At 43.9% G+C, this 17729-nt stretch overlaps 1 protein-coding gene across 1 annotated transcript; it reads left to right on the plus strand.

Annotated features, from left to right (window-relative positions):
• The first annotated feature begins 218 nt into the window (after positions 1-218).
• Positions 219-15160, plus strand: elapor2a (endosome-lysosome associated apoptosis and autophagy regulator family member 2a). Its single transcript, XM_053426976.1, has 22 exons — positions 219-515; positions 2504-2624; positions 4593-4782; positions 5445-5592; positions 6403-6492; positions 6938-7043; positions 7124-7276; positions 8458-8546; positions 8660-8840; positions 8942-9070; positions 9603-9693; positions 9794-9896; positions 9985-10122; positions 11647-11910; positions 12007-12180; positions 12335-12521; positions 12911-13007; positions 13101-13202; positions 13303-13429; positions 13544-13722; positions 14197-14365; positions 14454-15160. The coding sequence occupies exons 1-22, from the start codon at positions 417-419 to the stop codon at positions 14520-14522; spliced, it is 3006 nt and encodes a 1001-aa protein (XP_053282951.1). The 5' UTR covers positions 219-416; the 3' UTR covers positions 14523-15160.
• Positions 15161-17729: the final 2569 nt, after the last annotated feature.

Here is a 17729-nt window from a genome sequence, read left to right on the forward strand (position 1 = left end):
TCACAATAAAGCAACACAATAGTTCACCTTAAGAATAATGGAGGCTTTATCGCAAGTAAATAATGTGTATATAAATTAAAACTTGTCACAATTGTTGGCAAAAAAAGGGCATTAAATATCAAACAGGTCCCAGATCGCACGCCTTTAGACAGTGGTCTATGTTTAACTTTGAAAAGCACAATCGGAAATGGTGTTGTGTCTGTGTTGTGGTTTGTGGGTCAGCGAGGAAGCGCTCACTCAGAGGATAATCGCAGGTGGTGAGAGCTTCAATCTGACGACAGGAGCAGGTGCCTACTCGCATCTGTCAAACCTTCAGGTTTATTATCATTATTATCATTATTTTATAAACATCCATTCTGCTGGATCCGGGCTGTCACTGTTTCCCCCTCCCACCTCCTCACCCTCGATGATCCAAGATGCGGTCCTCGGCTTGGTGTGTCGCCAGTGGCGCTCTCCTCCTCCTCTGCTCGCTCCGGCTGATGGACGGGGCCAGAGGACAGCGGCCGTGCAGTGAGGTGAGAGATGCGGGGCTTCGTCCTTTGTCACCGCCTGGGTCGTGTGGGGGGCCAGAGCTCCACACAGGGGGATGGGAGGCGGGCAATTACGCACGGATTGAGCCGCTGTGGATGCGCGCACACACACACACACTCACACTCACACACACACACACTCGCACACTGACAGCGAGTTGGTTACCCCCTGTGTCCATGTGAAATGAAATTGAAATGGACACGTATCCGGACTGAGTCACGGTGTGATGGGAGAAGAGACGCACCTCGATGCTTCTTCTGTTTTGACAAGTCTGAGCCAACATGGAGGAGCGATGGATCTCTAATGTGCTCTGACGGTGCGAGTTCTCATAATACTCGGGCCAGGCTGTTATCAGCTTCCTGCATGGAGTGGCCTTTCCTTCCCTCTGCTCTGGCTCAGCTCGACACCTCCTCAGCCCAGGCTGGCAGCACACAACACAGTCACACAGACACACACACACACAGGCACACACACACACACACACACAGACTGTCCCAAGATAGATAGAGGGGTAACATTCCTTATATGTTATTGGCTCAATCCCTGCTCTCACACCAGCAGAGATTTACTAAAGCCCTGTGTGCTGCAAAACCACAAGATTAAGGTTCCCCTGCTTTTGGCATCATGGCTCATATCTTGGTTTAAATGGACAAGAAGAGGCTGACATGGTTTGAGGTGTATATTTAAAGTCCGGGATATCACCTACCGACTAAAGCTCCTCAGTTATAATGAGATTTTGGTGCAAACAAATAACAAAGGGTTATCCTAAATCATGAAAAGGAGCAGTGTGCATGTGACATGATGTTTACCTTTGAATGCATAGTTTCACCAGTGGCTGCACCAGTTATTCAGACTAAACAGTGTAATCAGATCTAATGGTAATGCGTTTCATGTGTTATAATAGATCACCATACTAAGAAATACCTTTTCTCTTATACTTATGGGCCTGCAGCATCACAACCACAAAACATCATGATAATAATCGTCAAAGTTTGCCTGTGAGTTGTTTAAAATTAAGAAGCAGAAGCTATCATGCTGATTAATGGGGTCCGTCACATCTGTTATTGACCCAGTTATAATGAGTCTTCAGTGCAGCATAGTAGATTTCTTGTGTTTTAAGAATTTGATTGTTAAACTTTGGTCTATAAATGTAAATGTTAAATCCAGCCTCAATCCTCATGTCCTTTATCAACTGTGTGAGTGGGCTATGTCCACACAAACAAACACACACAGACACCCCCCCCCCCCCCACACACACACACAAACACACAACAGCCTGCATGTGCCATGGTGTCAAACTCTGGTTTGGCTCAAGCAGCAACTTTATGTAAACTGTTAGAAATGAGGCCACTCTGCTGTGTAGCTAGAATGACGGAGAAGAGACTGTTTGTGTGTGTGTGTGTGTGTGTGTGTGTGTGTGTGTGTGTGTGTGTGTGTGTGTGTGTGTGTGTGTGTGTGTGTGTGTGTGTGTGTGTGTGTGTGTGTGTGTGGGAGAGAACATTCAACTTACGGTTTTCCCTCCAGACCACAGACAGATTGTGGACCACTGGCTGCTGTGTTCCACAATCAAGTGTCCAAGTGTTTCCTCAAAGCCGCTGGTGAAATCACCTCCTGCCTGTTTTAGCCCCCCCCTGCTGCCCTCACCCCTGTTGCCATCCCCATGGAGATGGTATGTTGTGTGTCCAGGGCAGAACAGCAGTCGTGGCTGGAGAGATAACACCGTCACCAGAGCTCTTCTTTTGTGAACCCGAGCAGCGGGATGCACATAGTTAAAGTCGGTGCTTGTTGCTAACGCTGGAGCTCCATCTGCTATGATTCACCCAGAGCCAGATGACTCAGGGCTCTGTTCTGGGTGTGATGTTCTCCTGCCCGGACTCTGCTCCCACATTGGCCTAATGTTTGCATCCCACACTGTTTAGGCAGCTGAGTTCTTACGCAGATGTTGTCTGTTGTGTGCACGTGCAATTGGCAGACAGACTACTACTACGAGTACACAGAGTGCGACAGTACGGGATCTCGATGGAGAGTGGCCATCCCGCATAGAACCGGGGCCTGCACTGGACTACCAGAGCCTGTACGCGGCACAGAGTGCAGTAAGTATATGTCTGTGTGTGTGTGTGTGTGTGTCTCACCTTCTTATCACTGGCCAGGAATTTCCACCACTACAACCTGACCCACCCTGTTTGGATATCGCCGAACCGACCGCAGAGCAAAGCAGCAGGCCAGTAACCTCCCAGCGAAACACTGTCGCACAACAGCTCTGTGCTGGATCACCACACCAGACACATCATCAGCCGGCCATGTTGGCGCTCAGAGATGTTGTGTGTGTCTGATGTGAGTTGCAGTAAGTGGTGACAGATGTTGGTGTGTGTCTCGAAGCGACGGCAACATCTGCCACCACTGGAAAATCTGTTATAATAGAGCGTCTTAATTAAAACAACTATTTGAAAAAAGAGAGCGAGTTAGTGCATTCAGAGCTAATGTTTTTTTTAAATAAACTGTGAGTCTTTGTTTTCTCTGGAGGTGGCGCTCGCTAGAGCCCGACCGATATATATATCGATCGGGCAATAATATTTGCAGATATGAGCCTTTCACACACAGATTGGTATTAACTCTAGTTGCTGATACGCTCCAATAGGTAAACTTTAAAACAATGCAGAAAAAAAAAAAAATATATATATATATATATATATTATGTAAAATTGTTTTTTGTTATTTCAAATTCTGTTTATTTGGTGATATTTGTTTTATTTGTATTTATAGTTACATATAAATATTTATGGCTGAACTGTAAAATCTCAACCCTAATTGATAATGACAATTTAGGAATCATTTACACATTTTCTTTTTCACCGCATATCAGGCAGATTTGAATTGTTTAAAAAAAGAACACTGAGGTTAGAAAGGTGGTCACATGAGTTTGTTCCCTAGAACAGGTTTGCCCTGCGCGGTGACAGCCCTGCTCCACGAATTAATTGAGATTAACAGCATCAGATTAATTAGATAATTCAGGATGAAAATGTCTCTCACAGAATGAAGTGCAGAGTGGTTATCTCTCTAAATGTTATTGGAACCAGTCCAGTTATAATCATGGATCTTTATGATGTGAGATCAATTATATTGAAGAATGTGATTTTACTCTCAGCGACGTGTCTTCCACACGTGCTTCTTTCTTCATACCTCATTCCTCTGTCTAGGTGAAATGTTTTTTCAAATCTGTCGCCTTTTGTTATTTTGACAATTTTCTGTTTTCTTCTTCCTGATTAGACTCACACACAATACACACAAAGAGAATAGCACACACACCTGTTTCTTCACAGCAACCTGAAATATATATTTAAAAAAAATGTGCACGGACTCCTAAGATGTAAAAACCTTATGACAAATAGGTCAAAACATCAGTTTTACCATAAACTATAAATAACTATAACAAATAAAATAATCTGATTTAGATAATAACAATATTTCAATATTTAAAATGTGAAAATAAGAGCACATCTTTTCCTACATTGTTTGTGCTGTAAAATATAAGTTTTCTTATCGGAGTGTAGCGGCAATCATTAATTCTGATCTCAATATATCTGCAGATTTCTATCAGTTAACTGATAAATAATTCAAGCTCTGCATGAATCACCTCCTGTTGTGCAGAATAACACACAGCACGTCTCCACATAGACTATGCACTGCATATATTTCATACCCATTCACAGCATAATGGCTTTTGACCAGACAAAGTATGAGGAAAAGCTGACAGTGTCAGAGTGTTGGCAGATGCATAAAGCAAAGAGGCTCAGTGAAAAAATGTGTAAAGACAGACAGACACACACACACACACACACACACACACACACACACACACACACACACACACACACACAAAGTGTTACAGGATGTAAGGATTAAGTTCTTCTATCACCACGGCTACATTCTACTGGATACAGCAGTGATTTGCATGTCTCTGTTATCTTTCATTTTATATTTTATGCATGAGCTCTAGCAGACTGTGACATGTAATATTCTTCTTCTCTCCCTCCGTCTGTGTCTCTTGCTTCCCCCCCCAGCCTTCTCCTGCGAGTCTGGGGAGTTCCTGGAGATGTCGGCTCAGGAGTGCACCAAGTGTGCCGCAGGAAGCTACTCCCTCGGCAGCGGCGTCCGCTTCGACCAATGGGATTCCATGCCCGCTGGGTTCAGTAGCCTGGCAACCTCCCTGGAAAGCGGCCCCCGCGGAGACGACGGGGTCACCTGCAACAGGTGTGAGGGCGAGACACGAGACAAACTGAAAGCTGGGTTGTAATCAACAGGGTTCCTACGCTCATGACAAACCTGGAAAGTCATGGAATTTTAAAATGTGTTTTTCCATGTCTGGAAAAGTCATGGAAAGAAATAAAATCCCAAAAGTTTTTGGAAAAGTCATGGAAATTTGTTATATTCATATTTTCATGTCGTTCATTTACGCTGAGTTTTAAATAATTCATATGCTTTTTAAGAAATACGCTCAAAATATAAGCAGTCATACTTAGGTTAGTGTCATTTAAGGTATACTGTATGCCTTGGATGTCTCATTGTTAGTTTAAATACTACATTTTGTCACTTTCCGCGTATACACCGGGATTTCACAAAATGTTCGGTTATGGATATTTGGTTTAAAGTTGTTGAAAAGTCATGGAAAAGTTATGGAAATCCATTGGTCAAAATGTGTAGGAACCAGGGCCGGGTCTAGGCAGGGGCAAGAGGGGGCCTGGCCCCCTCAAATAAATGTTGTGCCCCCTCAAACTAAATAGGGTTAGGGTTAGGGTTAGGCACAATGCCCCCTCAAGATTTGTGGCTGCCCCCTCATACATGCCTGTCTAGACCCGGCCCTGGTAGGAACCCTGAATCAATTTTGAATTTGTTTTATTACATTTTTCTTGCAGTTCTTCCTGGGTGCCTCAAGGAAACTACCTGGAGTCCAACAGGGACGAGTGCACGGTCTCACTCATCTATGCCGTGCATCTGAAGAAACAGGGCTCCGTCACCTTCGAGTACCAGTATCCAGACAACAACCTGCTGTTTGAGTTCTTTGTGAGCTTCATCCTCTTTTATCCTTTTACTAATGGGAAAATCCTGTGCCTGTGTTTGCTTATTGATCTGTTTAAGTGGATTCTGAGTCTGTTTACATAGTCTTCTTTTCTGTGTATACACTGCCCACGCAATGTTCTGGTCCGTCCAGTAGAGTGCTTTAATACCTCATGTCATAAAGCACTAAAAATACAATAGGAACAATGCTGATGGACGTGAAAACAAAATGCTAGATCTAATTGCAAGTGGCCTCAGACAAGAGGGCAACGTACCGACAGGTGATGCTCTCCATCTGTTGAGAGCACAGTATAACAACAGCTCCTCTAATATCTGTTGTGAGTCAACATTTGACACATCATGGCAGAAAAGGCCGTGACATTATTAATGGCTGTGTTCTATTTCATTTTACGCTGCCATTGTTCATCCTGGCTCCTTGATAATACTGCGGGGACACTTCAACGGAACAGAGCTGGAATTAATGCTAAATACGTGTTGATATGATAACACTCAACGAATCTGTATCCAATATTAAAACTAAATACCAACCCTCTTAATGACTGAAAGGTCTGTGGTAGATTTCTAATCCTTTTGAAATATGGGTTGTTAATGTTCTTTTGATTTGTATTAATAGATATTTATCAGAATCTGCTCTCAATATACAAGGTAGATATCCCTGATAATTTTGGGCTTGAAAAAAACACTCTTGGCTGCTGTATCAATTTACAAAATGAATACTGAGAAATATACAACACTCCTTTCACAGGAGGTGATGGTTTCTGCTGCTGGACACTGATCTTTGTGCTCCGTGTTTAGATCCAGAACGACCAGTGTCAGGAGATGGACCAGTCCACTGATACCAAGTGGCTCCAGCTCACCAATCATGGTGAATGGGCGACCCACACTGTGAGTGCTGCATCCTGTAGGATGAACAAAGGCTTTGACAGCTGGCCTCTGTCTTCCATTATAAATGTGTTGGCAGCAAGAAATGGACGTTAACAAGCAGAGAGGCAGAGTCACTTGATGTTGCCACCAGAATATGTATGGTTAATTATCTTTCACCGTAATGTTAGGGCTTAATATGATCCGGTCCTTGGATCTTTTAATGTTTTTTTTCCAAAGTAAATGTGAAAGTTGAATCTATTTTTTATGTTTTCACACAGTTAGATTACAATATCTTTTTAAAGGCAGTTTGAACTGAAATTACTAACTAAAAAACACCTTTTTGCATATTTTGACACCTAAATTTCCTTTTGTTTTTCTAAAAGCTGATCTCTTCTTGTGATTGTGAAAGAACGGCTGTGCTCAGTTTGTAGTTTAACTGATGTCTGATGACGACGTGTATTTCCAGGTGAACCTGAAATCTGGCACCAACATCCTCTACTGGAGAACAGGAGGCGTCGTGATGGGGACCAAAGTGGTGAAGCCTGTTTTGCTGAAAAATGTCCAAATAGAAGGTCACTAGCATATTTCCTCGTCTCTCTGTTGGCTCAGTGACATATCCATGCACTAACTCTCTGTCAATCCCTTATACAAGGAGTTGCATATACGTCGGAGTGTTTTCCGTGTAAGCCCGGGACGTTCAGTCAAGTCCCGGGCTCCTCCACGTGTGAGCCCTGCCCTCGGGACACCTATGCGGGCCACGGGGCCAGCTCCTGCACTCCCTGTGACACCACCATTCAGTTTGCAGGTACAAACACACAGTGACACACAAAAGAGAAGCTTAAAGGGATGGTTCACCCCAAAAATGACCACCACTATGCCGATGGAGGGGCGGGTGAAGTGTTTAATTCTACAAAACACTTTTGGAGTTTCAGGGGTGAACAGCTTTGCATAATAATCCAATACAATTAAAGTAAAAATACGCCGTCATTTACACCAAGTTTTTAGCCTTGGTCCTGTCTCATCCCTCCACTTTTATTCTTGTATAAAAAGTGAGTCTTGAGTCTTTTATTTATGGCCTCTTATTCATCCCGAGATATTCAGACTCTTCCAGTTTTACGTATCTTGTGTATTTGACAGATCATAAGAAGCTGTCATCTCACATTGGCTCTCAGTCACTCAGACATTTTACTCGCGGCAGGAAAACTGTCAAGATCAACTGACTTGGACATTCCCGTTCTCACATTCAGCCCGTACGGGAAATCGAGGGAAAGTGTCCGGACTTCAGTGCTTGTCTGAAAGCAGCTTTAGACTCCTTGGAACAACATAATGAAGATATTATGTCCAACTTCAGAAGAAGAAAAGCGCTTGTTGGCTCAGTGTGGCAAGAGAGCAACAGATTCTGATAGATGGTGTATAATGTTGGATTGTTAAAGATTTAGTTGAATATATTTCCACATGTAACACAGTCACTGTCCCGGACTCTGATGGGCTGTCGGTGTTAAGATGATACAAGGTCATAGATGGTCTTTGTTGTTATTATAATTCCCCCCCCCCCAGGTCACGACTTCAATCTGAGTATCTTCGTATTCTCTCATATAATCCTGTGAATTTATCTCCTCTTTCGTAATATCATTGCCAAGTGACTGCGAGGATGCTGGAAACGGCTCGAGTCTTCTAAACATGTTACATATTTAATCCAGCTCACCTCTTTATGCATATTGCATGATCTGTGCCTCACTGCAGAAAAGAGCAAATAATTATTTCTGTTCTTCTTATCTTCTCCATTTGTATTCACATCCCTTGTCACACAGTTGTTTGCTTGACCCTGCCGTCTTTCAGATAGAACTGAATTGTTCTCTATTTCACTTTGAAACTTGTTTGTTGACGATTCAGCTCGATGTCTTTGACAAAGGCCTAATGTTTATTATTATAAGCGCTGCAGTATTAGTGGGATTTATTTCTAAGTTGTCAATGTTTCTTTCTAAGCTGAGGGATCGGCCGTGTGTAAGAACAGACCTCCGTGTTCCGTCAAGGACTTTTTCCAGATCCACACAGCATGTGACCACGACGGCAAGGTGAGAGAAAGGAGGCCACGTTCGGTTGACCCACTCGGAGGAGTCTGCTTCTGCGATCGCATAATCACACTTTCCATCCTTTCCCGTCACCTTCCATCTCTGTGTGATTCCAGACGCAGGTCATATATAAGTGGATTGAGCCTCAGATCTGTCTGGAGGGTGTGAGCGGAGCCGAGACGTTGCCTCCCGGCGGAGAACCGGAGCCCTGCCCCCCCTGCAACCCTGGTTTCTATAACAATGACACAGCCACCTGCTCCCCCTGCCCGCCCGGGACCTACTCTGACGGACTGCAACGTAAACCCAAATTTGTCTGCCTAGCTTTGTTCAACTTAACTTTTGTCATTTTCTCTGTGCAACTTTCCCCTAATTATGTTTTTATTGGTGTCCATCCACAGCGTGTAAGCAGTGTCCAGCAGGCACCGAGCCCACCTTGGGCTACGAGTATAAATGGTGGAATATTCTTCCTGCGAACATGAAGACCTCCTGTTTTAACGTGGGCAACTCCAAATGTGACAGTATGAATGGTGGGTGTTTGTTATTTATTTTGGCAAGTTACAGTATTCTTTCTTTACCTCCTTGTCTTTAATCTCAAAGGAAAAGTAAAACTTTTTCGGCAGTATATTTATTTGCTTCCCTGCCAAGAGTTGGATGAGAAGATCAATACACCACTCGTGTTTCTGTGCAGTAAATATAAAGCCTCCATCAGCGGCCAGTTTTCTTCACTCGTCCTATTTTCAGCCAAATTAGTCAAACTTTAGAAGAAGAATCATACGTGTGTGATCTTAAGGGAGGATCAGATTTTAAACCTCACATATTACTTACATCTTAAAAATCCATCCATTATAAATAATCTGTACCCTTTTTTAGGTTTGTAGCTCTCTCTCTCTCTCCAGTCTTTGTTCTTAGGTAAACTAAACCAACTGGATGCTAGTGGTAGGGTATTCCAGTGGTATCAAACTTCTCTCCCAACTCTCAGCAATGAAGATTAATATTTCCCACGTCCATGAACTTAAGATACGTTTTGAAATATATGGGTGATGTGGATCTGTCCTTTAGGCTGGGAGGTGGCAGGTGATTACATCCAGAGTGGAGCAGGAAGCTCGGATAACGATTACCTCATCCTCAACATCCACGTTCCTGGCTTCAAGTAAACAGTCATTTTGTGTTTTTCAGTCTCCATCTCTTTTGGTCACTCTTGCTCTCTGACGGACTAATTCCCACTTGTCTCTATTTACTTCCTGTGTCAGGCTTCCTACTGCAATATCCAGCCATTCGGGGACAGAGTTCGGTCGCATCACATTTGAGTTTGAAACTCTGTGTGCGGCCGATTGTGAGCTCTACTTCATGATGGTGAGAACTGCCCCTGTCGAGTGTTTGCTGCCTAATACATAATAATATGACCATACACAGTATATATTTATTATTGTATATCTTCTAGGATGTAAACAGGAAGAGTACCACTGTGGTGGAGTCATGGGAGAAAACCAAGACGAGACAGACGTACACATACGTCATGACCAAGAACGCTCCGGTTTCCTACACGTGGGCTTTCCAGAGGACTAACCAGCCTGCAGATGTAAGCATGAGTAAACTCAGATATGACACTGCTTTCAACTATCTTCAATGTAGGATATTTATTGTTATCATGTTTTACTATAATCACACTGTCAGGAATCTTGATCCATCATTTTCTTCTTCTTAGTAAGGAACAATGACTCAGTCCTTACATAAAGAAAGCCTCACAGTCCAAATGTTCACAAGTGTGTACATAATAATAATAACAATAATAATAATATACTTAATTTGTAAAGATAAACATGTTAAAATGAAATTAAAAATAAGACAGAGTACATTTTTAAATGATATTTAAAAGAAATGGAAAAAGAAATTAAATTAAATTAAAAACAATTGATGCATAAAAACATAAAGGAAGAAAAGTGCTCCGTGGAAAAAACATATGGTTCAGTAGTTTTTTATTAATCCTAACAAACACAAATGAAAAGTTATCTCCTTGGAAACAGTCATAAACATTTACAGTGACCTTATTAAATAGCTAAGAGTCATGAGCAGCAGAAGACATGTTATTGTCCCTGTAGCTGGTCGTATCCATTGAGGTCAGGAAAGTATTTTCTGCCACTCTTTAGATAAGGAGACCTGGTCTGGTGTTTGTTGTCTTGGGTCCAGAATCCACAAAGGTCTGAAAAAGTTCCCGTCAGTTTTATCTTCCTCACTCAGTCCTGTAAATCGGCTCCACACTCGGTACACCAGACACACCCTTCTGTTTGCTCATTAAGATCCTTTCTGAGGCGGTGGTGAAACTGAACTACAAATCAAACAAACTCGTTTTTATCGCTGTGCTCACACAGTACCCTGCAGAACAATGAAGAAAAAATACAAAAACTGAATAGATGTTTTTATGTGGTGGGGCTTTCAGTCCACACACTTTTGACTTCACTGGTTGTAGAAGCTTGGGATATTGACTTGCTCCCACTTAAATCAACTGTTTTGCAGGAATGTGTTTTCAGTGAATAATACAGAAAAATACAGTATCGCATGTAAATCACAGCCGCTGAGGCTCGTTCCTCACGAAACCTTGTATGTTTAACCAATCGCCTTTAAATGCTAACGTGAGGGCTCATCCGCAATTAACTGTCGATCGAGTACAACTACTCTATGTTGTGATCACTCATGTGTTCGGGTAAAAACTTTTGGAAAACATAGGTCCCTCTTTATCCACCTCTCTGAACTCCACTACGCCTTTTAACAGCACACACACGTTAATTATCGCTGTTTTCACTCCTGTCTGTTGGTTTGGGCAAAACAACGCAGAACAGACTTCTATTAGACTTGGATGGGGCCAAGAAAGAACCTAATACGTTTTTGCGAGGATCCGGACAAAAGAAGGATCCAGGCAATTGTGAAATAGGATTTTTTTTTTATTCCCAGAAAATGCTACACGAATATAGATGAAAAAATGTGTCCCATTTAGGGAACTGCTGCCTACGAGTACGTGTAATCTGGTTTGATTGAATCTAAAGGGACTGTTAGAAGAGGTGTGCGCTCTACCGAATGCCATTCTAGTCAATTCTGTTTGTTTCAGGCCCGTCGGTACGTCAACGACGTGGCGCGCATCTACTCCATCTCGGTGAGTAACGCAGTGGATGGGGGGTCCTCTGGGTGTCGGGCTTGTGCGCTCAGCACTCAACCGTCCAGCTCCACCTGTGTGCCGTGCCCACCTGGACATTACATAGACACACGCAGCAGCCAGTGCACGGAGTGTCCACCTAACACGCACCTCGTCTCTCACGCCACGCCGGGCCCCGATGCCTGCAAACCCTGCGGCCCAGCCAGCAAGAGTGACAAGGTTAGTGGCTGACGCCCGGAAAGAGATCAAGCTTTTCTTAAAACGTATTATTTATATGGCACAACCATATTTACCTGAGTTTGTGTGTTTTCCCAGGACCACAGTTTGTGTTACAGTGACTGTCACTTCAGCCACACAGAGGGAAACGTCACGCTGACCTTTGACCTCAGCCTCCTCGGATCCGTGGGGTCTCTGATGAACGGTCCCAGCTTCACCTCCAAAGGAACCAAGTACTTCCACCAGTTCAATATCAGCCTGTGTGGAGGACAGGTGTGAAACACACACACACACACACACACACACACACACACACACACACACACACACACACACACACACACACACACACACACACTCATAGAAAACCCTGCCTTTTCAAAGGTTTGTGTGTAGATGCATCACTCTCTGCTCTTTATTATTTCAGGGTCAGCTGGCGGTGTGCACAGACAACGTAACAGACCTATCCATCACTGACTACCAGAGGGAGAAAGGTGAAGGAGCCAATGCTGTCAAGACCTTCATCTGTCAGTCGACTCTAATCCCAGCGAGCGGACGAGGTTTCCACACAGCGCTCTCCTCTCAGTCCATTAACCTGGCCGACACCTTCCTCGGTTAGTTTGGGGTCCCGCGGTGCCGGCGTTAATGTAATCTGCATTCATTGTCCCTGTAGAAAGCTGAAACTGGTATATTTTACACTGCTGTCACTTAGTGTCAGATAAATGATACAGAGGAGATGAGGCAAAAGAGAAAGAAGAATATTTATAACATGTAAGAGATCTTTAATGATCCACAATTATGGTTGAAACATAGCTCATAACGCCATCCAGTATTTCAATGCGTCGAGGGCCTCGCAGGGCCAAAGTTTGGGTAGATTAAATGTTTGGGATGTTTCTAAGTTATCGCATTTATATGAATATGACAGCCCTATATCTTTTGGGGGGGGTGCGGGGGGGGGGCTTATGGTCAAGACTTATGGGTCAATTGTGCCTTTTTGCAACAGGAGCAACAGTAGATGATACACTCGATGGAATAAGGGCGAGACCAGACCTGTACCCCCAGAAAGCGAAGAAAGTCCCCGATATCAACTTCTACTACAGGTAACGGCTTCGGTTCAGCCTTTTCTTTCAGTGTAAAACAATATCCGTGCTCTGAGGTTCTTTCTCTTATGTGTGTATTTTGTTTTTCATAAGGTCCTTGGAGGCGACCTCTTCTTGTGAGTCCGGTCGGAGTGCGGTGCTGACACTCCGCTGTAACCCAGAGAGGAGCACTAAAGGAGAGCTGTCCGTTTCCAGGTACATCTCCATCACCGTTTCTCCAGTTCAACAAACGTAACCTTCCTCCACTCTGCGACGTGGCGTAGAAGTGACAAAACTCTGCGTTTGCTTGTTCCAGCCAGTGCCCCGCAGGAACATGTGACGGCTGCACCTTCCACTTCCTATGGGAGAGCTCGGGGGCGTGTCCAACATGCACGGCCAGAGATTACCATCAGATAGAAGGAGCGTGCAAGGGAGGAAACCAGGTGTGTGTGTGTGTGGACTTGAGGTTATCTCGTGAAGCCCATTCGATTCAAAATGAGAGAACATGATCTGTCACATTCTGACTTTGTACCATACGTGTGTGTGTTTATCCTCAGGACCTGCTGTCTGTGTGGACTGAACCCAAGCTGTGCATGGGAGGTGTGAGCCTGCCTGATAAGAGGACGCTGCCGTGTGAAGGTGTGGAGTTCTGGATTCGGCTCGGTGCCGGCGTGGGAGCCTTCACCGCGGTGCTGCTCGTCTCCCTCACCTGCTACTTCTGGAAGAAGAACAAACGGTAGCTCCTCCTCCGTGCGACCTCGCCCTTCTTCCATCTTATTCTCCCCCTTCATTTATCCACTTCACTTCCTTACCTGTTCCCTCTCTTCTGCTTTCCACATCTTTTCCTCCTGTTGTGTCCCCCCTTACTCCCTTTCTTTTGTGTCCCTTACTTTTGTCTTCCATAATCACCTCTCTGTTCTTATGTCGGTGTCTTCCCTTCTTTTCCTTGTCCTCCCCTCTCCCTGTGATTTTACTCTGTCCCTACTTTTGTCTTATTTTCCTTTTCTTCATTACTCATTGTCTTCTTCTCTGTCCTTACTTGTACCTTCTAAGTATTTTCTTTCCTCTCCTCTCTTCTCCACCCATCTCTCCTTTCCTTCCGTCAAACTTTTTGTTGTTTGATCCCGTCCCTCATTCCAATTTTTGTTCAAATCTGTCCTCTTCTTGTATTTTCCCACTGTACTGAGTTTGTCACTTGTGTCTTTGCTAGGCTGGAGTATAAGTACTCCCGGCTGGTGATTTCTGCCAATAAGGAGTGTGACATGCCAGGAGCCGACAGCTGTGCCGTGATGGAGGGAGAGAACGAGGGCGACATGGACGATGAAGTCGTCTACACAAAGCCCTCTCTGCTCGGCAAACTCAAAGCCATAGCCTCCAAGGTGAGAGTCGCCGCGTCATTTTGCTTTTACACTATACGGAGAAAATCTTTCAAACTGCGGCAAAACAAGTGTTTGTTTCTGATTCCAGGGAAATGGTGAGAAGTACGAAAACGTGCAGCTGAACTCGTCTCACTCTAAAGCCCTGGTGTGGAGCTAGGGTGGCGGCAAAGTGGGCGGGAGTGAGGGACGAGACCAGACCCTCGGGAGACTTTCCACTGATGGACCCTTTAACCAACCTCCCCCTTTATGAGCTTTGGTACCTGGAATACCAACCGTGTGTCTCAAACAAACTACACACACACCCACACCCACACACACGCCAGGCAGGTACCCAGAGCCAGGTTCAGAGGAGTCGCACCAACACGCTGGCCTTAACGCTTAGTATGACTGAGCCGTCCGACTGGAAGCATAGTACTGTGAAGCAGGCGTGAGCGATAGACGCTCCTGATTCAAACTGATGTCAGAGAGGCCGATAGAAGAGCTCAGGGTGAAACAAGGACCTATATGAGAAGTTTATTTATTTCAGTCTGTGTAGTATCTGATATTTCTTTCGACAGCCACGGTGCATCATCAGGGTCACCGTGGTTAGTGTGCGTTTGTGTGTGTGTTCATCTCCCATCGACATTTACACAGACTGATATATTTTGTCAATAAAAGCCTATATCTTCTCATTCGCGCTCACTCTTTGGTTTTCGAAGTCACTGCACTAAGATCTGCCGGCCAACGGAAAAGGAAGAAGACGTTGTTTGTGTTGATTATCAATGTGTGTCGAATAAATAATGTATTTGTGTATAAGTTGCCCCAGTTTGGTTCATTCCTATTCCACCTGTTGCTTTTGCGAAATCTATAACTGCTTTAAATCATTTGGGTTACAACGCAAATAGCAAGCGCAAAATAATTGATGAGATTCTTGTCTTGTAATAAGATTTCTTATCTCCCAATTTATATATTAAATTTTTAGTTTTTCTTTTAATGATATTTTTTTTTAATTAGGGAAAAAGCCCAATTCCACTGGTTCCACAGTAATATAATTTCAGCATACGTAGTTATCATGGTGTCATCAGTTGTCTGTGGTGCAGTTATTAGTCAACAGTGATTCAGCGACTGATACAGTGTCACATATTTCCAGCTGTGAGAGTTAAGTTCTTCCTGACCAACTTCAGGTTTTCAGTTGTGAATGACCTCTCCACTTGAACACATTTATTTCCCTGTGAACATTTGCAAGGCCTGAAACCATTCAATGATTCAAAGGCTGCTGTCACTTAGTTTGCAAAAGTATTTCATCAAACTGTGGAGGTGTGACCTGCCTCGATATAAGAGCTGTGATATTGTGTCACTGACATGATGTCCTACAAGCTGAGGTCACAGACGTTTAGTTTAACACGATGTATTAAATGCAAAGTGATCAGAACAGTGGTTACTCCAGCAGCTCTGGCTTTATTGTATTTGAAAGGACCTCAGACCTAAAAAGCAAACACATGATTATGGTTTAAAAAGCATATTAATATTAGTTTGATGGGGCACATCCACACATTATCTATAACTCTAATCCTTCGAGGGTTGCTGGGTTGCATTCAATTTCAGGTTTTCTCATCACATCAAAGCTTTTAAATGTTTTCATATCTTGAAGAATTAGATTTGGGGGAAAACTAAACTTCTAACACATTTCCTTCAATCAAAACATTAATTTATCCTGTTTCACTGTGTATATTCAGGCCACATTGTATGTATATTGCTATATATATATATATATACTATATATTATTCCTTTTACTCCCTCATGGTGTTTTATCTTATCTTAAAGACACTGGGAGTCATTTTTGTTGGTATTTTTTTCCAATTCACAACGACACATTCTTTACATTACTTACATACGTTTAAAGCCTTCCTTAGCTTTCCCCCTTCACTTCCCGTGCTCTCCTGTAGAGGGCAGTAGACAACAGAGACATTCAACGTCTTGCATTGTTTAATCCCATTGTCGAGTTTGATTTCTTCCACCCTTTATTTCCCCCCTGTCTTGCAAGGAGCAATTATGAATACGAGAATGTGCAAACTAACCTGCAGCTGATCTGTTCAGCATGCAGCCAGGTGCTACCCATTCTTAATGGAGACGAAGTTTACTGCGTGTGCAACACAGACTGTCTCTGTGTGTCAGCCCTGTGATGGAGAGACCCCCTCCTCGCACCCTCGAAGGATAAGCAGTATACATAATGGATGGATAGATGGATTTACCAGAAGGGTATTAAGTTTGTTCTCTTACCACCAGAGGGCGATCAATAACAGGCTACAAGACAAGAGGCAACATCCAGCTCTGCAAAAGTAATAAGTAAAGACATTATGATGCAGCGTGGAATCCTTTCTAACCACTCGTAATGCCCTTTGGTCTCCACATTAATCCACTCTCAAGGCAGCACAGGAGAGAAAACTAGGGACAGACGCTGTCCTATCTTTAGCTGCCTTTCTCTTTTCTTTCCCTCTTTGTCTTTTTCTTTCTATCTTTCTTTCTTTCTTTCTTTCAGTCTCTCTTTCTTCGAGAGACTGGGCTTACACACTGGAGTGCATTGTCTTACGGCAGGGAGCACTCCACCAAATGGTTTAATTGGAGTGCCATCACTCAGGGAACAGATTAGGCAAGAGTGTTAGATACTTTTTACATTTGCCAAAACACACTATGAATAGAGCCTGTGTGCGTGTGTGTGTGCGTGTGTGTGTGCGTGTGTGTGTGCGTGTGCGTGTGTGTGTGTGCGTGTGTGTGTGTGCGTGTGTGTGTGTGCGTGTGTGTGTGTGTGTGTGTGTGTGTGTGTGTTTGTGTGAAAGTGGTAGTGACGGCCCGATAATGTTGCTGAGGAGACAGGTCTATCTGCATGTGCATTTAACATTCAGATTTGTAGCTGCAAGTTATTGACACACACGAGCAGCGGGACAGATCCGAGACAGAAGGACGAGCAGACAACACCACGCTGTTTGCTTGTTGTTGTTTATTATGATGTCATCACAGCCTCGTTATTGCACGTAATCGTAAACACGGGACTATTGCTTTGTGTCTCGCCAGTTCCAGAGTTCAGCTCGGCCCCAGTTCCGTTTCGCCGCAGAGGTCTTGTCTCATTTCGAGGCCCCAGAGGCCGAGGACACATTCTGTTATATAGCGGGGGGGGGGGGGGGGGGGGGGGGGGGCGCTACAGCACAGAGACCTTTGTAGAGCACATGGCAGTTGGCAGCGGGTGAATAGAGGAACAATGTCCGCAGTCGATGTTTTGCTGGTTGAAAGGGAGATTCATGAGTAAATCCAATTAAGGAAGCCTGCAGATATAGCTAGTGGGTGCATGATATGATGCTGTAATTGCAGTGAGCAAGGTGATATATT

Source organism: Pleuronectes platessa, chromosome 7 (genome assembly GCF_947347685.1).
Source record: "Pleuronectes platessa chromosome 7, fPlePla1.1, whole genome shotgun sequence".
Taxonomy (NCBI): Eukaryota; Metazoa; Chordata; class Actinopteri; order Pleuronectiformes; family Pleuronectidae; genus Pleuronectes; species Pleuronectes platessa.